The 24,784-nt window shown below is 40.5% G+C and overlaps 1 protein-coding gene across 8 annotated transcripts in view; it reads left to right on the forward strand.

The window, feature by feature from the left end:
- The window catches only part of MTUS2 (microtubule associated tumor suppressor candidate 2), a 249,480-nt gene that overhangs the window by 179,068 nt on the left and 45,628 nt on the right, over positions 1-24,784 (forward strand). For 7 of the 8 annotated variants that reach the window (XM_017818680.1, XM_017818679.1, XM_017818682.1 and 4 more), the window contains 3 exons: positions 6,102-6,263; positions 12,001-12,102; positions 17,205-17,413. In XM_017818680.1, coding sequence (XP_017674169.1) covers positions 6,102-6,263; positions 12,001-12,102; positions 17,205-17,413 — 473 coding nt within the window. The remainder of the gene's footprint in view (positions 1-6,101; positions 6,264-12,000; positions 12,103-17,204; positions 17,414-24,784) is intronic. The other variant, XM_017818683.1, reaches the window with a different exon arrangement.

Raw genomic sequence — 24,784 nt, forward strand, 5'->3', positions numbered from 1 at the left:
GACAAGGATGGACATGCAGCAATCTCTTACAGATGTAAGTCATAGTGTACAAAAGCCATTAGTGATCACATAGCTGTCATTAATCATCAGTGATGGCGTCAAACTCCCTCCCTAGCAATGAAGGGACTGTCTCAGAGGTAGTCATCAGCAGTGCAGAGACCCAAAACTATCTAAAACCCTGAGAGTTGGCTCCTGTGCTGACAGGCACTGCAGATTTGGCTCCTTATTTTGCGGGAAATTATTAACCTAAAAATTCAAAATTCAGGTTTCATTTTTGAATGTTTAGACTTCTGAAAAATCAGTTTTTATAAAGGCATGTTGTCAGGCACAAACCTGCTCTAAAATAAATATGTTACAGGGGATTATTTCTCAAAGGGTGGGAACCCTGCGAAACTGACCATCACCATTACTTTTTGTCTTATCCAAAAAAATGCAATGGGAAGCTAAGTAAATTAGGCATAAGCATTGTGTGGACATTAATCCTCAAGCCTCTTCTTGTTCTAGATGGAAAAGAAATCTGTCATCAGCTGGTCCCTGATCTCTTGTACATTTGGCCTATCGTATCAAGAAATACCAGATACTGGCTCTCTGCAAAGAAAAAAACTGATTAGCCAGCTAGTAATCTTATGTACTATCATAACATCTTAATAGCGTGGTAAGCCCTCAGGACTATTGATCACACTGTACCACTTGGTCAATAGCTTTTTTTTCTGCTTGAGCTACAGAGCTGTATGTTCAAATGTGTCTCTTGAAAATTACACTGTGAAGTGTTATATTGAAATAAGCCGTGTTGAACTTCAAAGCAGTAGCCCCTAAAACAGTGAAATAAAAATCTCAGCTGACAGCTTTCATATCTTGCAATAATTCTATAAAAATTACCACTCTACAAATAATAATCAGAAATAAAGAATGGACATTAACTGAAGGATGGGCAAATGTTCCAACTTAGAGAAAACTATGTCTTGCTGGTTTTGTTTTTAAACATCACCTTATTATTCACAGTAGTTTAGGTATTTTCCTTATCAAATCATTCCCCATGGCAGTGATTTTAAATTTCACTTTGTCCTTGTACTTGTGCTTGAAAACTGGGGCACAAAAGTGCAGCCTAGTAAAACCCAGGGGAATAATACATCCTAGTGTTTTGCAGGTGGAAAAAAAGTCCTCATTCATTATCAGTTTTTCCTGCTCGCTTCTCTGTCTCTGCTATTTCCTTGCTGTGTGAATTTGGAAAGTGGCTCAACTCCTTTTGTAAAGCTTCTTGACTTCTGTGAGTGGAAAATTCTTTAGAAATGCTAAGTGGGATCAGTGATGCAACAACTTCATGCAATACCTTCATTGTCATTAACTTGGCATCAAGAAGTATCTGAGGATCTTTTACATGGAAAGGCCTCTCTATAACCCTGGGTAAATGTTTGTCCTTCAGTCAACACACACGATGCCAGGATGTTCCCAGGGTCTTGGGTGTGATTACAGCTGTGGTGGGAGCTAACAGCTCCACGTCTACTGCCCGCACAGTGAATGCTTGACCTGCTATGCAGAGCTGGAAACTCACTCGGTGTCAATAGGCTTCACATTGCTGCCAACGAGACAGGGAGCTGCAGAAGCTATAATACTCTTCTGCAGTTTGTCAGCAAAACAGAGACCTGTAGGTGTTGTCAAACAAGCTACTTTTCTAGAAAGGATCTAGTTCTCCAACAAAAGGAGACTTTATTGCCCTTGATTGCAGACAAGGAAATCTGTAGCTGTGGGGCTCCAGAACACAGCTCTTCATATCGCTGTCTCCTTTCAGATCAAGACCTGCCACACAACATCGCCTAATTAATTTCTCATAAAATGCAGAATTCTTCCCATCCGTGTTCCTGCTGGTTTTATGGTCATATATAACATAATATAATATTTCCATGCTTTTTTATAAATATTTCCATCCTTTTTTTTAATAAATATTTGTAAATAATTTCAGAAAAGGATCACATACAAGAGACACAAATTCCAAGTGACATCTACAAGAGAGCCTTCCTTTTCTGAGTGTGAGGAGCCCCTGAAGTGAGCTGTGGCAGGGCAGAGCCAGAAGGTGAAGAGAACAGTGGCAGATACGGAGAGAGGGTGGTTCAAAGGCATCTGGGAGCCAGTGGGATTTTGGTCATGGTTTTCTTTGAACATACAGTCTGCAATAAGTTCCCAGCCCTGAATTCTGCATGTCTACCAGCATAAGAGTGTAGGGGAAGAGTGGCTGCAGCTAGGACTCTACAAAGTAACTGCAACTCTTCAAACAACTATTCTTCTTTTCTGTATTTTTTTTCACAAGCAGAAGAGTAGGATTCCTTGGGGCTCCTAGTGAGGAAATGATAAAAGTGAGGCTGAAGGCCTTTAGGTCCAGCAGATTGTTAATAGTCTGCTAAACACTCTACTGCAAAGTCAGCAGTGCTGTTTCTTATAGAGCACAGAGTCTGCAAAAATACAGGGACTTTTATGTAGAAGCCCCCAAAGGACTTGCCAGGTGCTTCAAAGGCAAGCAAGGAGTCTCCCCTGTTTAGACAGAATGCCAGAGTAGAGGAGTAGGAGGGAAGAGGTACAATACAGCCAAGGATGTGATCACCTGGAAACTGTTCACCCACTGCACATATAGTGTTTCTGTACAGACTTTTACTGAAAAATAAGAGCTGGTATTATGGGAGGGCAAATGCTACTAACTCACCTGCTGTGCATAATAGTGGAAGGCATTATCCCCTGACGGACTGACAAATACCATCCGATGAATAAGCGTTCTGATTTTCCTACAAGTTGATTCTTTGAAGTAAAGGAAAAACTTTATTTTCCTCTTAGACCATGAGGAATATGTATTCTTTTATATCTTTAATTTAATTTATTCTTTGAATGCTATTTGAAAAGAAATATGTAATCTAGCACCATATGTAGCAAGGTGGAACCCACCTTCCCCTGCTCCTGCGGAACTAGAAGCTGTCCCAGTGATATCCATGGAATTGGCAAACATTTGGTTTTGTGGCATACTATGCACACATATGTTGTTTTATCCCACTGTCTCTTTCCAAACTCCATCTTTGAGTGAAAAGCAAAATGGGAGATACTACATTGACCTTATCTCAGCAAATCCTGTTATAGTAATATTGCTATTGTGGTGAGGTGACCTTGACTGGCTGCCAGACAACTCACCCTTCCGCTGTCTCACTATCTCACCTCCTCTACAGGACAGGAAAGAAAATTAGGTGAATATGTTCATGGGTAGAGATAAAGACAGGGAGATCACTTAACAACTGCTGTCACAGGCAAAACAGAGTTGACTTGGAAAAAATTATTTCATATATTTCCAATTAAAATCGAGTTGAATTGTGAGGAAAAAAAAAGACAAAAAAACCCCTAAACCCTAAAATAGGTTCCCCACACCCCTTTTTCCCAGTCTTGACTTCACTTCTCCCTTCTCTACTTTCCCCATCCCACATCCCCATCAAGCAACGCAGTGGGAGGAGAATGGGGGTTGCAATCAGTCCACAAAAGTTCCTCTCTGCCGTTTGTTCCATCTCACATTTCTTCCTGCTCCTGCATGGATCTTTACCCAGGGCTACAGTCCTTCAGTATAAACCTGCTCCAGTGTGGTTCTCATCTCCAGAGGCCACAGCTTCTGCCAGGAGCTTGCTCCTGTGAGGACTCTCCACAGACTGCAGCTTCTTTTGGGCCAGTGTGGGGTCCTTCATGGATTGCTGTGTGGATATCTACTCCACTGTGGTCCTCTCCAGCAGCATTTTGCCCATTTTGGCCTTTCTTAAACAGCAATGCCTCCTTTTTGGCTGACAGGCCAGGCTCTGCCCTGTGATGGGTCCATTGCTGGAAGCATCCACGCTTGATACAGGACAGCCCTGTCCTCCCCTGATGCAGGCTGCCCCTTTGGCCTCAAGACACCCAGTACAGTGATGTAGCTTGTCTCTCTGAGTCCATTTCTTAATAAAAGATCAAAAGCTGTATCACTTGTTTCTTTGCATTTTTTCCCCAGAGGTGTTTGTCCAGCCACAGCACAAGGTGTGTGGCCTGCTCTTTCCAGGCACTGGCATTTCTGATCCAGACATGCAATGAGGCTGTGTTTGTCAGCTTTCTCACCCACTCATTTATGTAATTAGCAGAGCTCTTATGCTGTGTTTTAGACAGAAAAAGTGTTCATAGCTGGCAGCACTTTAGCTTCAATACCTAGAAAGCTTTTTAGGTTTTTTTTTAGTAAAAGTTATGTAACTCACCTGGGCATTGTTCTTCAATGCAGGAATCGCTTCCATTCAGTCAGATTTGTGAGTTTAAACTTCTCCATGTAATACATTTCACAACTGAGAATAAAGGGCTTACATTAGAGAGGACTTGAACAGAATTGCTCTTCAAATAAAAAGAATAATTTCCTCTTCAAGGTTAGTGCTAAAGCTTTTAAACAAATGGCTGAAGAAAGAAAAAATTGTCTATGAGTGGTGCTACCCAAAGTGACTGGGTGAGTACATGTATGAGACCACTTCAGGAATAATTTTAGGAGTGTGATGCAAACAGCCTGAGGTGGTCACACATGCTGCAACATCCTCCTGACACCTGGTAGAAGAGATGTTCTCATGCACAGCTGCAGAGGAGACTGGGTTAGGATGGGCCAGTTTTTCTGCTGACGTGACTTTACTGAAATCAGCAGTGTTTTGTCAGTGGATAATTCAGCACATAATCTTAAAAGTTTGTTACACAGGTTAAAAATCCGTGTAGTTTGGATATAAAACAATGATCTGATGTGCTGAGGGATTGTTATGTGCACAGCAGTGTGAAGGTGACAAATGCTTCTAGTCTTTCTGTTCCTGCATAAAGTACACTACACTGTTTTGTTTGAATTTTTAATGTAGCTTGACAAAGGTCAAATATATTTGTAGAAATCCATTTATACTGCAGATACACACTTTAAATTAAGACTTATATGCAAGAGCCTTAAAGACACAGCGAAACAGCTATTTTGTCAGAGCCAAAAGTTTTATTCTTTCTTATCAGAATATAGGATTTTCTTTTCCAACCTGCATTTTTTTTTCTAGTAAATTTTCAGTAAGAAAGGCAAATGTGAAATCTCTCCTTTACTTGCACACATTCAAGAAGCCTATGTCTTAAAAATACTGGAGACTTGGACATACTAATTATTAAAATCATGCTATCATCTTCCTGCAGATAGTACCTAAACAATATTGTATTGTATCTTTATAAAACAATTGAAATAAGAATTATACACTTTTCTAAAATCCTTGGGTTTTTTTGTCACTATCTCTACTCATTTTTTCAAACAAAATATTTATCTGCAAATGTTCAAGTCCAGATCTGTTGTAATCTTTTGCTCCTCTTAGACCTTGTAGATATATAGGTAAAGAAGACACTCCAACTTTACCTTTCTCAAATGTTAAAAAAAGATTGTTTTCCTTATATCTACAAGGAACCTAGGATGCCATTATTCCCTAGACGTCAAATCCTTGAGGAAACCAAACCTATTAGAAGTTTTGAAAATCAATATAAGGTGGAAACCTTGGCAACCTCAGATTTGTTATGAGTATATGATTGAGGTGGATGTAAGATTTAAGGCAGAATTTTTTTGTTTGTTTTTTGTCTTATTATTCAAACATCTGAATGTGATCTGAGGGACTTTTTGTGGGAAACCCTACCTGGACAGAGAATTTGGAGCCTTGCACCATTGCTATTCTTGTTTATTCTGACAACCAGTAGCTCCCAAATGTTAGGGTGAATGCGTAGGTTGGCTTCTGTAGTAGCTCCAAAGCCGTAAGCAATATAGAAATTTCTTGGTTTGTTTTTGAGCCTTGTACCCATATACCTTCATGGAGCTAGACCAAAAGCAGGTCTTAAGTTCCTATTGGAATCAGACTCCAACAGTTGCCAAGAGTCAAGTAAGTTGTTGGGAACTCTTTATTTCTGCCTAAATGTTTATATTGGACAAAATCTGTGTAACTTAGCCCAAGTCACAGTGAGAACATGTCATTGTAGATTATAATTGCTGATAGATGTTCAGTCTGTATGCCACAGTTCACATACATTTTTTATGGACTTATAATTAGTGTGGTTTTGGTCTCCTGCAGGTTCCAGCTTTGGAAATGAAGAGCAAGCCACCCCTAAGGCATCTGCACCTTCTAAAGATGTTCCCAAGGGCAGCAGCAAGAGCACGACACAGGTATCAAGCGGCACAGTGACTCCACGCAGGACCTTACTTCTAGCACCAAAAACTGCCACAGCATCTGCTGGTAAGTGCTCCAAACTTAAAAAACCACCTGCGTTAGGTGAAGAAATGCAGAAGCCTTATTATGATGCTTGCTTAATTAATTTTCTTGCCATTCTTGGGCGCATTGCCAGTGTGCTGATTTGAACTCTGTTTACTGTGGTCTCTTTAAAACACAGCTGTAATCTCATTTTGTGAGTTGTGTTTGGAGCTGAAGGCATTTACTGTCCCTAACTACACATGCCGGAGATTTAGTGTATATTTTATTGTATATATTTTTGGAAACATTGCATTGCTTTAGAGACCAAAGCATTCCACTGAGCAGATAGTTTATTGCTAGGTATGTTTGCAAGGACAAGAATACTGGCCTCTAGGCTTTAGCAATCTGTGGTATGTTCACTCAGAGAGGGAGAAGGAGGCAAGCAAATAAAACAAAAAAAACCCTAGTCTTGTTTCCAAATTGTTTCCTTACCTAAGCCCTCCTTCTGCTCAATCCAGTTATGTCTCAAATGACAAGTTCCATCAAGTTCAGATTAAATCTAACAGTTTAGACTCCATAATAAATCATTTTGTGTAAGTCACCAGCCCTATCCAGTCTGGCTCTTATTCAACAGTCTTTCATCTCTATGTAAATTCCACTGGGTTTGATAACACACTGCAAATGGAGCTGGGAAGAAAATATCAACTGGGAAGAAAATAGCAGCAGATATGTCAGGGGCATGTTCTGAATTACCCTGAGATTTTCTATTCCAAAGAATGATTCATTTTGTGAGGAGGGTTTTTTTCTTCTTCTTTTTTTTTTAATACCAGATAAAGAGATTTTTCTTTTTAAAAGATGGAAAACAATCACTTTCAGATGAGACAATGAAATAGTAATTGTCCTTTTTTTCTCATCAGATTGACTTTAAATTTGAAAGCACAAGTGTTAGCAGTTTCTACTTCAATAAATACATAGTCTTACTTCTATGTCTACTTATTTATTCAGTGTCTCGTAGATCACAGGAAGGAGAGAGTCTCTAGAGAGAATTAGGCTGCTCATATTCTACAGAATCCGTCATATTTACAGCTTTACTCATTTTGTCTCAAACAATGCATGCAGAGATATGTTATTACTCACCAAGGACATGACTAGTCATGGGTATCAGGGGGAAGGACAGAAGAAAGCTCAAAGTGGCTCTCTCTGTCTATGAGTGACTGCAAGCCCTTCTTTTTTTTAAACTTGCAGACTGCATTAGTTAACTTATGAAATACTCCTGAGAACAGCTGGAATCCATCTGAATGTAGTCAGTCCCACTGAATTGTTAACGATGTCTACAGCATGTTAGGATTTGTTTTGAATAAATACTCAATGTGGAATTTGTTAGCATGTTTTCAGTCTGAAGTGTGAAAGCAAATTGAAGCCTATCCCACCATACTGGGTTTTGAAGACTCAGAAAGCTACAGGCAAATACAAGTGCTGATTCTGCAGCAGCACTTGAGAAGATGTCTCAGATAAAGCGTATTTTGCTCTGGTTCCTAGACTAACATTCAGCAGTGCTGTGAGAATGGAGAAATGGCTTTGTTTGTCTGCAGTTTTTCCAAGTGATTTCTGGAATGTTTTGCCTTGTATTTCTAATTATTTTGCATTTGCTCCTTCTGGGTTTTTTTGGAGCAGGCTGTGTGTTTTAATTAGGAAATGTAAGTACCTTTATAGAACTGTGCATTTGGATGCATTTTTCAGAAGCAAATGCTGCAAGCACACTAGTAGACAAGATGAGCGAATATTTATGCTCACAGTTATCTTATGGCCTGAAATATCCATTTCTTTACACAAATATAGCTTTTAAAAGACATGAAATATTGGGAGATTGGTAACCTTAAATGGAATGTAGATTCATGTAAAAACTAATAGTTTGTGGCTTTGATTACTGGCTACCAGAGAGACAACTTCTTGCTGCATGAGCTCCTGTAGTGGAGGGGTTTGGCAGAGCCTTGGAAGCTGTTCCAGGAGGCCTGGAAGTTAGTGGTGGTTCTTGCTCTGCCAGGAACTTTTTGCTGGGAGGTTATCTACTAAGAGCCCTGAGTATGCAACCAGAAGGAATAAAGCTAATATACAGGCATTTAACATGGAGGTAATTGGAGTTTCATATTTCAAGTCTGTGGGCAATAACACTAAGAGTTTGAAATAAATTTTCTTCCAGATTAGAGTTAATATACATTTTAAAAGACGAATTTGGAAAAAAATTCAAACAGTGTGCAAGTTCAAGAAATACACACTCATGATGCCTTATTTCCTTTTGTAATTGCATTTTTTGTATTTTTTATTTCATTTTATGATTGTATGCACAACACCTTTTGACATTTCAAAATACATTTGATGGAGTATTATTTGAGGTTTTACATGCATTCAGGCCTGTAATAACATCTAAAATGTTTGTCTTGTTTCCCGAGTTACTGTGGAGCATCAGACTTTTTATGTGCATTTTAGCCTTTGAGTTATTTCTAGTGCACTCCAAGCTAGAAAAGATCAGACTATATAACCTCTTGCTGTGCCATACCCTGTGGTCCCACATATAATGCTGATCATTGCACCAATACTCTCTCTCAGATTTTTTAAACCTGAAATTCTATACTTCTGTGAAATGACAAAATCTGAGCCCAAATAATTGTAATATAAACATTAATTTTCCCTGCAGGACATTCACTTGAAATCAACATGTTCTCTGAATGTTTGTCTTTTAACCAACTAACAGCCTTTGTTTCAAAAGACAAGAGAAGAAGAATCCCCATTTTTGGAAAAATGTTCAGCACAAGCTCTTCTTTGAGGTCAGATGCTAGGGATGGTTATTCCCCTAAAATTTCCCTGTGGGTGATGAGTTTAGCAGAATGATAACAGTTTGCTCCTACAGACCATCCTTTCTTTTGCCTGCTGTGTGCTTTCTAAATCCCTCTCCTCTAAGGAGGGCCAGAGGACACCAGGGCCCTTCTGCTTATGAAGGAGAAGTCGAATGATTATTAGCTCCATGTGTCCCTCTCCTTGGCCTTTTTCCAACAAGAATGTGCTAGGCACTGGCTCTTCCCTTGCTGCACAACTCCTCCTCACTTGCCCAGTCATTGCACTGCCGCCCTACCAGACCTTAGGAGCTCTCCTGGTCTGGTAAACTGAAGGAGGGCAGTTATCCTCATTCCCCCCTCCTTGTTATTAATCCTACTTATCTGTCCTTTTCAAGATATCTATTTGCACCTTCTCTCTGCTGATCTCCCGCCTTCTGAAGCTGATGTCTCTCATGCAGCTGCCCCTGCTGGTCAGCACCGTCTGTACCCACGTGCAACTATCACTGCTCTGCGCAGACCCTGCCTTGCCCTCTGCAAAACAATGTTCTCTGGGCTTCTCTGCTACTTTGCTCTGTTTTCTTTCAACCAAGCTCTAATTGGGGAATTGTTCCTCGCTTTGAGATTAAGGCTGGGGGATGGGGGGAGCCTGAAAAAATTCCTCAGGTGTTCCCATTGAAAGTGTCTCAAAAACAAAAGTAGTTAATTATTTACATACCCTTTGCTGCTGAAAGCATAAGGAAAGCACACTTTCCCTTACCATTGTCTGTGTTTGCCGTAGCAAAATTTATGGAGGAGCTCAGTCTATGGTCCAATTGTGCATCATATTTTTGTTTTGAAAGTGACAGAAAAGCCAAAGCCTCATTACCATGAAAAAGTAAGGCTTGAATCTGTAACTACATAAACTATGCCTTATAAAACAAGCTCTGGTTTTGTCTCACAGCTCCCATCTCAGGTTACTTTCACAGCCATAAACTTATATTATGTCCTGCTCAGTAGTAAAGTACAGTGCAATAGGTGGCAGACATGGGTAATTTATATCTTCCGTCACTTCATTGTGAAAAGTATTGCTCCCAAATGAGAATCAACAAATTGACTTTATAAACAGCAGAGAAAATGGAGATGGACAAAAGTAAAGGTATGAGGAAGAGTTCAGTCTTTACCAGCCCCTGACAACTAATGGTGTGATTTGCCTGTGAACAGTGGAAGAGAGTCAAAGAGGGTTTTAGACCTTGTCCCATGCCACCCTCCCACAAACAGTTGGACACAAGGCTTGTGCAGGTCCATGTGCTCTTTGCAGAAGCACTCTGCAATTAAATGCTGGAAATTATGAAGCTCAGTTTCTGGTGCATGTCAAATGCTGCATCTGCAGCTCACTGCTTACAAGTCCTGATGCAGACAAAAGTGGAAGTGTGAATGATGCATCAGAAATAAACCTAATACTGCAGTTATGACTAGCTGTGGCTTTGGAGGGAGCAGAAAACTAGTAATCCAGTAAGTGTCCCTGAAGATTAAAATCCCCATATAAAATTATAACTTTTTTCCACTGCTGAAATAGATAGGTCACATTTGCATTAAACAAAATGGAAGATAGTGCTAGCTTTTGGACTGCCACTGTCATTAGGCATCACCAAGAAAATACAATTTTGTTTTTCCTGCTTCAGATACTTCAGATTCTGTGGGACATTTTCCTATAAGATGTCTGTGAACATACTCATGAGAGAAGGGAAAATTAATAAGGCAAACTTTATTTTTCCTTTATGACAAATCATTTGCCTTTAGATCTCTCTATTTTTCATCTGTATCTAGGGGCTGTGACACAGTCCTTCAGGCTAAAATTAAACCCTCAACAAACAATAATGGTAAAAAAGAGGAAAGCAAACAGGAAAATACATTAATGTCTCGGGGGGTTGGTTTTTACTGCTCTTTCTTCTTACTTCCATGATGAATGTTTTCTGCTTGAAATACTGTGGTTGTGACTGTCACACCATGGTCAAACAAGCAGGGCAGGACTTCACGTTACTGCACTCAGCATGATCCCCACAGCTATTTTGATGGGAGTTGTGGGTGGGCAGGAGGGGTGAGCTGAGCTTGGGTGGCCGCTCTGGCATTCAGATGAAGTGGTATCTCCCTGGTATAAGAGGCAGTCAGTGACCACATAACTTTGACAATTGGCAGACCCTCTCGAGGCCCTAACCAGAGAGCGCCAGTGGTGGAAGGAATAATAACAGACACTGAGTTGCCTCTCTGAATCAAATTCCGTGCCCTGTTGAATCCCGAATTGGCACAGTGCCTTGTAGGTTTGTGCACTGAATGTGCTGCACATGTCTGTCCCTGCCTGACTTATTGCACAGACAGAAACCCACTCTCCTGTGTCTGGGTGGCCACATCCAGCACAGCTGTGACACGTCTTGCCTGCTTCTGGTTCAAGCCTATCTCTTGCCTGTATGAGACGGTCTTGGGAAAGCTGGTCACCAGAAAAGGCAGTTTCCTAACCTTGGAAAAATTTGATAGAGCAGGGACCTGCAGGTAACTTCAGTCAGCTTCCCCTGCAGCCCAGAATGAGGATGTACAGCAAGGTAAGGGGACAGAGCATTGAACTCAGAAAAGATAGGATGGGCTACCCGTGTAACTATTTGTGCCTTAGTGGCATTTGTCACTGTGCAGATGACTGAAAAACTAAGGTAGTATGTAAGGCCTTCTTTCGTCCTTCTTTAGTGCTGTGTATGTCAGCTCAACCACGTGTACGCAGCTGTGTTTGCAGCTGTGGCAGGTTGGCATCCAACACTGAAGTGCTGTGTAGCATCATTCTGTGTGAAGTCTAGGGTGTGTATTGAAGAAATACTTGTATTTTGCCATTTTGGTATGTATCTCGGTGACATAGCTCTGCACAATTGTGAACAGAATTATAAAACAGATATCTTTCTACCTTTAATTTTTTTTTTCTAAAGCAGGTGTGAAGAAAGAAGTACAAAAAGATCAGGATGCTAACAGACCAGCTGTGTCATCCCCTAAGAAATCAGCAGTAACAGCCACAAAGCTCCATTCACCAGGTATTTATGAACCCAAAAGCAGGGGAATCTAATCTTCAGGGAAGATTTAGACTTGTTGACTTTGCATCTCTTGTTAACACACTCAAATCTGAGACCTGCTATTGTTAAGTGAGGTTTGATTGTGTCCAAGGTTCATAAAGCTGACTTTGAGTACAGCAGGCTTTATCATACCAATGCACGAGCTGAATAGACTTTTGTTTCTTTATTACAACCATGCGATCGTCTCTACTTCAAAACAAGGAGTTGTTGCTATTACATGTTTAAGGACATGAGAATTTTTTTTATCATTACAATTTTCTTATATAAAAAGAGAACAGATAGATATAGTGAAATAAGACACCTCACACAATTGCCTGGAGTGATAGTATATTACTCAGAATCTACTCTTACTTTTATGCAGAGGCAGTAAATTTCCTGGGCTATCTCTACACATAATTGGAAAAGGGATTATCTATAGAAATAACCTTCAAAGTGCTATTGGGACATTGTCAATTTGCCCTTCAATACTGGGCAAACCACATGGTTCTAGCATTTCTGAATAATACCTTTGTTTGTTTACTAAAATGAGGATAACTTGTTTCTCTTTATGTCTAAGTGTACATTGACAAATGTATAAGGTGCCTAAAGGCTTTTGTAAGGCTGGTCTTTGGTTGATGTAAATGTTTCTGAAATGAGCGTGCATGGTCCCACTAATTTCATTGTGCTTGAAGTTTATCTTCTGTTGCCTCATTTTTCAAACTCGGATACTTAAAATGTCATCTCTGCAGCTATATGATATGTGAGATATAATTATTGGGGTAGAACCCCATGTTGCTTTATTTGATAAAATATAAAGCATGTAGAACAGCTCTTCAGCTACTATGACTTGCATCAGGAGTCTCTTCATGTTTACTAAACTCAGTCCCTATTCTTCTCCTTCTCAACCAACAAAATCAAGAAAATGGAAGGTTAAATTTAATCTTCTCGGGCACCAGCAGGACCCACAATTCTTCTCCTTACAAAGATATTAGAGTAAAAAGGTGAACTTAATGATGTCCTCTGAATCATATAATTTACAGACTATTTTTCACCTAATGAGATCACCAAGAGAGATCCAGAGAAGAATCTGTTGCAGAGTGCCAGACCAGAAGCTCACCAGTGTTTGTAACAGTCAGAGTCCAGTTTAAGCATCAGCACTGATTGTGGCTGTAGCAGCACGTTATAGCACAGCTGATTTGCTTCTTTGGGAATTAGAAAGCAAAATGCAAGAGCGGCATATTTGTACTGTATATTTGTCTTGTCAAGGAGACCTGCATTTCCACAGGTGACTGAATGATTTTCAAGCCTTAAATTTTTGGCGTATCCAATTCATGAGGCCTCAAAGATTTCTTCATTCTCATGAGAGGCTGAGTAACTGACCTCTGTCCATCAGATTGATTTAGAATTTGTTCAGCTTGATTGTCTGAAATTAAGACAATCTAAAGATGTTTATCACTGTAAGGATCAAGTAGGAAAATAAACCTCATCTTCACTTATTTTTTAGAGTAGCCTTTGCATTCTTTAAAATAACAACAGCAATAACAAAGCAATAAAGACAGACAATTTTTTCACCTACTTAACAGTTTCAAAAATAGTCAAAGCAGCCATTGAACAGAGTGAGTGTAGCTAGTGCTAAGGGGCAGTAACACAGGTTTTCCTCCATCAGGATCACAAATTCCTGCATCATTTACACGTTTTGATGAGAGAGCATATTTCTCACAGGTAACTCCACCACAGCTACATCTGGCCATGAGCAAGCTCTAAAATTTCTGAGTGCTGTTTTTAGGTTGTTTTTCCTCTGTTACTGGTGTCCTCACATTCAGTTCCTTTTAATTAGTGCTGGTTTTTGACTGTCATACACCTTTTTTTAGGCTCAAATCTAATCTTTAGGATTTGGATCAGTCCTCCTGAAGACTTGCAAGGGAGTTTTGAGATGCAGAGACTTTTAGGGATCTCAGTTTTATCTATTGAAGCATTACCACCCCTGAAATCTTTGTCGAGGAGCAGGTGTCCCTAGATGCAGGTGCTTTCCTTCCACTCCATTTTAGGACAGTGCTACCCTTTTCTGACATCTGTCATTGTACAGGTTGCTTGATATCAATTGTTTCAAAGTAATTTGCTCACCTTCCTAACCAGAATGTCAGAAATTGGACAGTTAAAAGGCAAATAAATTGCATTCCCCATCTAAATCCTCATGGACTGTATTAATTATGAGTATAGACTTGTTATGTCTTCTTGGTTCAAACACTCAGGTAGATAAAAAAGACTTGGGAGTTTTGAAGCAGATCAAAGGGGTTCAGTGATTTCAGCATACGCTGGGTCTGCCCCCCTGGTCCCACCATCAGCAAAAAGGACATTCAGGATCAGGGCCAACATCATTAATATATACCCTGTTTTGTGCAGAGCAACAGAAGAGAGACATCAATGGCAGAATAAGCTTAGTAAGCTGCCTTTCAGACCCAAATGAACCGAGAAATTCAGATTTATCCCTGAGGAGAATAGCACTGTTTAATTTAGAAGGACAGCTTATAATACTGACAAGGACAACACAGAGATGTGCACTTCAAATCTTCCAGTGAACAGGAAGGCTAGAAAGATATAAGACAAAACAACCTCATCAGTTTCTGTTTTAATTAAAACTGGACTGATTTCAAGGGCTTTCCTCTACGCTTCTCCCTAAGCTTTCGGTTGTAACACCACTGTGCTGCTTAAACTACCCAAGATTTTTATTCTAAAAAGACAGAATATTTATGGGTGTTGGTTTTATGAATTTCTTATTTTGTGATATTACCTACTGCCCAGTTAAGAGCCCTTTGACATGAACAGAAGAATCTGTAAGAAAATACCGTTCCATGCAAAAAAATATTCACAAACTTTAACTGACAAAAAAATGGATAAAGGACAATAGCTGAACTCTCTGGCTGAACTCTCTTAATGACAGAAACTCCTTGTATTGTACTACTTAGGTCTTGCAACAACATGACACTAGCCTCTACATATTGCGAAACCTGCTATTCTTTTTTTGCAAATTCAAGACATGGACACAAAGAGTTTCAAAGTTTGTTTTGCACTTGTAGCTCTTTGCAGTTGTACCATGAGATAGTTGGAGACATGAGGGAACATTTCTGCTGGAGCTAGATCCCTGTAAGCTTAGCCTGGAGCCAGGACGTAGTTGGGCAAGTTGGAAGATATGCTCCCAATAGCTCCACACAAGCTGAGGACCTGAAAAAGTAGGAATAAGTTCCTGGGGTATTGCTCTGTCAAAGCCATACTGTTTCCCTGCCTCATCTAGTAAAATTGCCCTAAGAATCCATTTGCACACTTAGGCCATGGTCTTAAAGATCTAAAAGGTCTAAAGCACATCTGACAAAATTACCTCTGGAACAATACTCCACTTTACAAATTGGCTCAGAATCATACCATCAGAGGCATCTTTGTGGAAGGATTCTTCAGGTTTTTAGGAAAGATGTAGGTAGTATCCACAGCAGAAGACTGTCCCCTGTTACATTCATTGCTGAAGACTGTTTGGAGACATGGTTTCTGTATTGTTTTTCAGGAACTGTATTCTACAAGACTGTAAAACTACAAACTGTCCTTTCTTTTTTTCATATTCTTGCATACCTGACCCTTTCTGCTAACGCAGAAATGTTCCAGACCCATGCCCATCATCTCTAGTAACACATGGGACTAAGGTGTCTGACTCTTATTTTCTCCCCCTTTCTTACTGACTTTAGTTCCTAGGCTACGAGCTGGACACTAATGGGAGGATCTGTGGAAGAGAGGCAGAGATTCCTGGCCAGTATTCAGGAGTGAGTTAAAGAGTATATCAACTGAGGAGAGACTGAGGGTAGCAAAAAAAAAATCAGTAGGCTGTGCAAAGGTGATGTCCAGCTGGCCATAAATGTTTGCAGAGGAGAGTTCTCAGAAAGCTAGAAAGGTAAAGACAAAACAGATTGTCCGAGCGCTGGCTTGAGCAGCCTGACACTACCAGGACACTGCCTCTTCTTGCTTCATCTTCATAACTGAGTATATCCAGAGAAATTGATAGCTGACTCAAGCAGGATATGAACTTAGGAAAAAAGCCTACTGCCCTTCAGTGACTTATCATGAGCAAGCAAGTTCTTGCGCAATTCACGTGAATGTGGCACTGTATTTGAGCTGATATCCTAAACACAAGCTACACTAGTGCTTTCAGACGTTTGTACAGGATCGGGCTTGCTTCAAGCCAACTTGGAGCACATCAGAGGAGCCAGAGTCTGGGCCTATTTCTTCTGGCAAACCATACAGTGATTCTGGTGTGACCAATGATGCAGTGAGAGCAGCCATGCAGAGCCAGTGATGTAACTCATCAGCCTTACACAGTACCTGGTGGCACTTGCATACATATCTGTTAAATGCTGCAACTTTAGATGTGTTGTAAGGGGAACTGTCAAGGTAGACTGCAGTATTGTTGATAAAAAGAAACTGTGATATCCCAATAGCAAGCAACCCATGCTGTGTTTGCATTCAGGGAGGGACAACTCTGGTTCCTCATTGTCCTATTTGGAGGCAAAAGGAAATCTACAAAGGTAAACTGGCACCTTTGTCAAGTCACCAAGCATGGGGTTCAGGTGGACAAAGAAATCATGTGCAGAGTATAAATGTCACATAGCTGTTTTCCACATCCACAGTAAGATAAAGGGAATCTTGACCTGGAAGTGCCCATTTCTTTCACTGCCATTTAAGAGAATCCAGCATTGCACATCAAGATGCAGACATCTGTTCTTGTAGATGTCTAACACAGGTGAGGTGATTCCTTCCTCTAACGTCAGTTCTCAGTGATACACTTTTAAGACAGCTCTTCTCAACTTGTACAACACCTTCAGGTTCAGAGCCTGAGGTGATATGACTGTTAAAAAGCCTTGAGCTTTGGCCCCTAGCCACTGTGTTCTTGCTTTTTTTGAAAGTCTTAAAGTTCTGTGTGAGTGCTACAGACCATTTTTTCTTTTGTAGGGATGAGTCCCAAAGGCCTTAGAAACATATAAGGGTCATGTCTATACATATAAGTAAGTGACCTGAATGGTCTTTTCTTCTCTCCTTTGTAGGACATCCCAAGCAAAGGCCAACCACCCCAAAGAATGGGTTCTCCCCCAAACCAGGAGAAGGTCGAGACACTGAAAAGCAGTTCATTCAGAGATTGAAGGAAAAGTGTGATGAGCAGTCCCGGCAACTAATTAATATTCAAGATGAGCTTAAAAGGGCCAGCTGTGGCTTTGATGTCTTTGCTATAACAACACAGTACTTTTTCAGGCAGGTAAGTGCAATGGGTACTTCTTACCACTGAAAAGATACTTCGCCTTTACATCTGTCCCTTGCCCAAAGTTATTCCACAGTCACTGAAAAGTTGTTCTTGGGACCGAAGCATGTAATTTCTTTGCAATGGTTATTATGAAAAGGGAATTAAAATTTCATAGAGTCGTAGAAGGAAAATCTGCAAAGGTAAGGGGAATCTGGCACCTTTGTCAAGTCACCAAGCTTGGGATTTGAGTGGCCAAAGTAATCATGTGTTGATTGTAGATGTCATCCGGTTGTTTAGGTTGAATAATTTGATTCCATATATTTGAAATTAAAAGTTCAGAAACTTGGAAAAGGAAGAATTTTGACTGAAGTATTTGTCACAAGCATGGAGGGGCTTCAGGATGTTTTTAAGAGTGAAGTCGCAGTCTCTGACCGGTACAGCTGGAATAGAAAGTGTAACTGAGATACTGACACTTGTGAGCAACTGCAAAAACAATCCATGTGTTTAGTCAACCAAAGGTGTTAGATGAAGGAAACAATTTTCTTTCTCTGAAAAGTTATCTACTCTTCCTGTTCCCCTTGGATCAGGCAGAGTGTCTCTGTTACAGAGTTGCCAATTCCTGGAGAGGTTAGAATAATGTTATCTCAGCATTTAGAAGATTACACTCCTTAGGTACAGAGAACATAAAGAAAATGTTGTCAGTAATCAGCGAAGCTTATTTATTAACTAAACTCAAGTCAAAATGAATACATTTTAAGATCACAAATGCAACCCTGAAAGACTTGTAGGTCTTGCTTGTTTCAAAAGCTGTTTAGTGGGAAATGTAGCTGGGCTGTAAGGTCCAGGCCTGGTTCACACGATGCCCATGTATTTTATACCATCCCAGGTTAAGCTGGTGTCCCAGCTACTTTGTAAAAACTGAGACAATCACCAACAGTAGGACTCAAGATTCGGATAATATCCTTGATTGCCTTTTTGTCTACTTTTGGAAGAAACAAGAATAAACTTTCAGTGTTAAATGATAGAAAGAACACCAAAAAACAAAACTTGGATTCAATCAGTCTTTACAAATTCTGAAATATTTTATTTAGTTTGGGGGGTTTTTTTTATATTTGTGGGAAAGGTTCCCTTTGAAAAAACAACTGCAGTTCACATTGTTCCCTAAGTAGGAGCTGATCTTGCCAGGGGGAGCTTCACTCAACTGAAAAAAACAGGGAATTTTTAAAATGTCCTAAATATTTTAAATAACTTCCCAGGAGATCTTCCGCCTCTATTTTTCTTTAGGTTTGAAATTTCTGGACTTGTTGGGCATTTCTAACCTTTTTCTTTTTTTTTAGCTGACTGTGGAGTATTAATCCTTGTTTAAATCAGAGGGAAAGAGAAAAAGGCAGAGCACTGTCTGCTCATCTTTGTCTATGCATTGCCCACTAGGGAGAGATTTTTCATCATATGCCTCATTCACAATTTGCTAAAGGAATTCTGGAAGCTTGGGTATATTTTCTTCATCTCCTCTGGATATACTTTAAATGCAACTGAGCTTTGAGATGACTCTCATTCTGTTGGTGCATGTTATGTCTGTCCTGAGAATGCCTCCTGAACTGAACAACTTAGGGATCTTTCCTGGCCAAGCATAGCTGTGCCTCATGTTCCCAACTCCTTTGTACTTTGTGCTATCAAGTCAGCTCGAGATCGCAGCAGTGCCTCTCTTGAGTGCCTGGAGGTGAAAAATAATACACCTGTGGAATTTCAGACTTCTCCCAGGCAAAGACAACACAGGCTTCCCTGGATGAAGAGACGTACAGGCACCGTGAGCCTACCAGTTCTCCATTAGGAACCCAGATGTGGTACCTAAGTTAGCAGTATGGCTGCTTTAGCCCCCATTTCTAGTGCATGCAGGCAAGTGAGCACTTTGAGAAGACTGCTTAAAGAACCAAAGGTCTGAGTTTCTGCTTGAGGTGCTTGCCTTTCTTGTCTGAGACTTCCAGGGAGGCTTGAGACTGCTGCTAAAGTTGAGAGCCTACATGTAATGGGACAATCTGGGACTACTCAAGTAGTTGTGTAACTGGGCGGTTGGCTGTCTTGCAACATAGACACAAACTCCCAAGTTTTTGAGTGTCATTAGAAAATACAATCTGTAGACATTTTCTGAGATGACATTATTGTTTGAAAGCTTGAACAAAAGTGTGATAGCTGGCTTTGAGTTAGGGCAGCATGGGAAAAAAACTTCTTACACTATAAAAATAATAACAATTGTGTGTGTTTCTGAGAAGCCTGCAGGCAAAATGGTTGAGATCTGAGTGGAACTGCAGTTTGGCAAAGGAAAAATACTCATTTAGGAAAAAGGTGTGGCCTTATTCCAGAGAAGTTTGGGGTGGATTTGTCAAGCTGGAGTTCCACTCTGTTCAGAAGAGGGCCCAATTCTATCTTGGTACTAGGGAGCGTCCTTTAGGCTTTTAGTCTCCTGCGTTCAAATTTTAGTATCTCTCTCTCTCTCCTTACCCCACACCATAACAATGTCCAAAACATAGATTTTTCTCTGATTTGGACTTAAATTCTGTTAGAAAATGTGCTCTGAGCCAGCGAGAACAGGATTGAATCCTAGAAAAAGCCCAAGGACCAGTGTTTTGCATGCAGGTAGGAGTTTGCCCATGGCCGTGGCTCTCTTGTCTTGCTCACATTGTTCCTGTTCCTTCTCCAAAGCTGGGGAAAGCTCCAGTGCAACAGACATATCCAATAAACATGTCCAACAGACATGTTTAGCTGAAGAAAGACAGTGTGCATATGTAATAAAGAATGTTGAACCACACTAGCAGCTTCTTTGAGAGCTTTCCAATTTTAGGCACTTGTAGCAACCTTCAGATTACATGACCATTTTCTTTGAGTTTTGTTGGATTTGTTTTCTGGCTGTTTCAGACTACTGCTGAATAATATCCTGGACTCATCTCTCTTTCTTAGTTGAAAATGTTCTTAATGGGCAAGATTCATTTGATTGACATCAAGGAGTGCACAACATGTAGCAATATTTAATACAGACCCATTAAATGCCAGCTAAACCAATTTGCTATATTCAGGAAAAGCCTAGGCAACATAAGCAGGTGATACAAACCTGCTTATGTTTGGGGCAGTAGACACAAAAAAATTAAAACAGTGGTTCTGACATAAGCATTTAGCTAATTATGAAAAGTAATGATTGCAGTGCTGGTAGAGAGCATGGCTTTTAATTATTATTTAATTAGCAGATGTATTAGTTTAAGACCTTCATATGTGCACATGTGACTCTTGTTGACTTTGACAACTGCTTCAAATTTATTCTGAAGGGGAGTAAATTAACTTTATCCTTAATGTCAGATGTTCATCATTCCAATACAACCCTTGTGCTGTGAGGGGTTCTCCAAAGTGAACTGTCAGAAGCTGAAGTGATACTATGAAGAGGATACCATGAAGATTTTTTAGAGCAAATATCTCGAAGGGCTCCCCCTGATTGGAGTCGGTCCTGGCCGGCTCTGGCTTGTTAGCCCAGTGACAGTGACAGTCCTGGCCCAGTTTCAGTCCTGTTAAGCAACGTATCCAGCAGTGATCCCTCTTGGAAGTGGTAATAGTGCCACCTAAAGGACAGTAACCCAAAGTAACAAATTCTAGAGGAAAAGTCCTTCCAGACTTACATAGGGAGAGAATAAAAATCCACTTTAGTGTCTCTAAAGTGACACTAGTACACTCATAGAAGACATGTTTGTGCTGAGGGCTGTCATGGCCAAAGTGTGCCAAGGCCCTGGAAACTGGGCTAATGGCTTTCTGCCAATCCAAGCATCCAAAAAGTGGAGTCCCAATAGCAAGTTCTGCCTCTGAAATTTTAGAGTAGAACTCCAGAGCTACAGTGCATGTGAGGGAAGGGTTACTTTCTGAGCTGCAGATCCCAAGGGTAAGCACAGATAAGGGAAAGGGTTACTCTGAGGTAGTCTGTCCCACGCTCTGCTTGGGCATGAAGGAGTTTCCAGACCTGCAGCGTGGCCTCGTGCTGCAGTTTTCATCATGAGGGAAAAACTGCTCAGGACAGGCCCTAGCACTTGAGGTCAGTCAGATCAACTGGGAATAGAGTAACCAGACAAATGTCCCGAACAAGAGTTGGGACGACACTGCGGGACTTGATGGCATTCCAGAACTTTGTGTCTACCAGCACTGGGAAAGGTGTGTCACTGGTAACCAGTGTGTGTTTTTGTCTCCACATCTAAGCGTGAGTTACTTTTGAGTGGATGTACAATCTTACATCTTACAGACAAGTAAATGCACGTAGCAATGTCCTGCAAAATTTAGGATGGACAAGGAAAACCTTTCCCCTCATTCGAATAACAGATAGATGTGTGCTTGTGTGTCTTTTTCAGAGTAATGTTTCTGTTCTGTGAATGGACAATATGCCACCCAGTGTCATATAACCTCCTTGTCCAAATGCTAATGACTGCTTGTGCTAGAGGCAAAATTGGTCACACTATTTATAAGTTGCTTGGCACTTCCCACTATTACCTCCAAAACATTAATTTGGGCTAACATTTCAAGTGATTATCTCAGGCTGAGCTGAAAATAGTTTATTTTCACAACTGTCTCAGAGAATAAGTTTAGGAGAAATATATCTGTTGTTTGTGCCTCATAGTGGCACAGTGGTAAGAAGCCAGCACTTGCCAGAAAGGTTGACCTTCTAGCTTTCAGGGGTACTGCTTTCCCAAGAATAGTCCTTAGAAAAGTGCCACTCCTTCCTGCTTACAATTACATCTTGGCTAGATGTTCTGTATTGAGCAAGTTCAGTCTTTTCATTGCTCCTGCTGGAGATCAGAGCAGTCAGAGCATATCACTATTTTCACTCTGTATCTTGGAAAACAGACACATTGGGCTCATCGAACACTAAAAGTTTAGGGTCATGGATCAAACTCATTTTATTGTGAGAAAAACAAAACACTGTTTTTATTTGTCAGGAAAAAAATTTGAAGCTTTGTCATCATTTAGAGCTTTCTAAACTGCTTTTTAAGGAGAAAATCACAAGATTTGGTATTGGGGGCTACTAGTTATGGTAAAACAGAGGGGTAAGAATCCAGAAGTTCTCCTTTACTTGCAAGCCTTATAATGAAGACTCTGTAATGCAGCTTCTGTGGGACATGCAGGCCACTCACACATGGTCAGTCTAACCGAGGAATGGATCAGGGTTTGTGAAATGAAGGAAATTACCTTCTGCAGCCCCCTGATTATTTGCTAGGGATGCTAAAAGACAAGCAGTGAGTAGGTAAGGCATAGAAACCTTAGAGCCCCTAAAATATCTTTCCTCTCCTGATCCTCTGGAAACTGAACATTACACTGCTTCCAGACAGCGTGGCCAGCTCTGCTTCAGTCCCTGCAAAACAGAAGAAAAAAAGTGTAGGGGACCTCTTGGCTTCTCCCTCTGTCTTCAGTGGCCTCACAGATACTGCTGCAACAAATGGCGCAAATTTTGGTTTGAGGAGGTGGAAGAATATGCTTCCATGGGAAGCACATGGCCTTGTTTTGAAACAACACCCGAAATTAGAGTATGTTTATATCCCTTCCCTGGAGAAGAATTTTGTTAGTTACACATAAATATTTCAAATTTTGAGACAAAAAAGAAAAAGCCCCAGGCATTTTAGTATTCCTATTGAAGAGGTTTTAGATGGCCATTAAAAATTAAAGAGCTCTTTATTTACATGTTGTCCTTGAGGAGAAATATATTTAAAGTGTGTGCCAAGCATCAGGTAAAAGTGAACTTATTTTCTCCCTTTGTATTATTGATCTCTGCATAAGCAACTGACTTTCACAGCTTTGATTTCATACTGCATTCAGAGGAAAAAAGTAGAATAAGAATCAGGAGTGGCTCTTCTGATGATGTCAGCCTCCAAGAAGGATAAATGTCTTCTGGTGGGCTTGAGGGATTTGCAACACATTTGGAGTGGAGTGAAAAGTAGTGATGATTAATACAGTCCAGTGCTATTGTGGCCTCTATTCATGCAGGGGACAGACAAAACCCAAATCACAGTGTTTTTATGCTGTTCTTTGAGTTCAGCAAAGGAGTCAGTGGAAGCGCGTAGTTAAGGATCCTGTTCTTTTCAAGCAACAATAGTCATGCCATTCTCAGGTCACATCGACACCATGAGTTGCTGAATAACTGTTCACTTTCCAACCTGTTATTAGCTTTGGCCTTTGTTTCTGCCACAGGGAGCTTGGGAGTTCAATTATTTGTTTTCTCCAGGCCAGAGGACAATGTGAGAATCTCTATCAGAGATAGATGCTCAGCTGCGACCCCATCAGTAGTCCAGGGTGCTTGTGCTTACTGGGGAAAAAAGCTCTGTAATCATCGCATTGCCCATCCAAAGAAATCCAATATGCATCTGGGCAGGGTTTGTTAGAGCCATGGCTTTGATCTGTCGATACCAAAATATTCCAAAAGATATATTTTGGACTCAAGGTGTCTGCATTTTGCCACAAAACTTTTGCTTCATCAGAAAAATAAAGCCTCCATAGTGAATAACAATTCTAGCATCTAGAGACTTTGACACTCTTGGATCAGTACCTTGTGCCAGAAGTGTATAAGCAGGATTAGCTCTAAACATGTGAACTACCTGTTCTTAGTAAAGGCAGTCTGGAATAGTGCTTCCATGGCCTCTGTGTGGCTTTCGTGCACATGCAGTGGTTAGGCCTGTCGCAGAGTGATTTTGGAGCTATTAAATTGTTTAAAACCATTTATAACATCAAACTCTGTTCATCAGATAAATGGAAATTATTGTGAACTAACTTGGAATTAGGCATACTTTCTCTGAATTAATAACTTCCTTAATCTCTGACTTGTTAGTCTCAGAACTAACAATTTCATTTTCAAAATTACCTGAACAGGAGCTGTAACTTTAGACGTTTCTAAATTACCTTTCCTGGACTGTTGAAGGGACGAGAAGTCCCAAGTAACAAGTGATGGGACAAAAGAAAATGGCCTCAAGTTGTGCTGAGGGAGGTTTAGATTGAATATTAGAAAAAATTTCTTCACCATAAGGGTTGTCAGGCATTGGAAGAGGCTGTCCAGGGATGTGATTGAGTCACTGTCCCTGGAGGATTTCAAAGATGTGTAGATGTTGTGCATGGTGTAATGGTGGATTTGGCAGTGCTGGGTTAAGGTTGGACTTGATGATCTTAGCAGTCTTTTCCACATAAATTATTCTAATATTCTCTCTCAGGCAACTCCAACACCAGCAAGGTAGATACGGAATTCAAACAGGGCCCACAGACATGTTAAGCAGTGTAGTACTGCAGCTACTGCTGGGTATATACTGCAAAGGCAAATTCCTCAGATCAATCATTGTTTGGTTTTTGGTGTTTTGTGTTTGTTGGGGTTTTTTTCTT

Source organism: Lepidothrix coronata, unplaced genomic scaffold, assembly GCF_001604755.1.
Source record: "Lepidothrix coronata isolate B3197 unplaced genomic scaffold, Lepidothrix_coronata-1.0 Scaffold69, whole genome shotgun sequence".
In the NCBI taxonomy this organism is placed as follows: domain Eukaryota; kingdom Metazoa; phylum Chordata; class Aves; order Passeriformes; family Pipridae; genus Lepidothrix; species Lepidothrix coronata.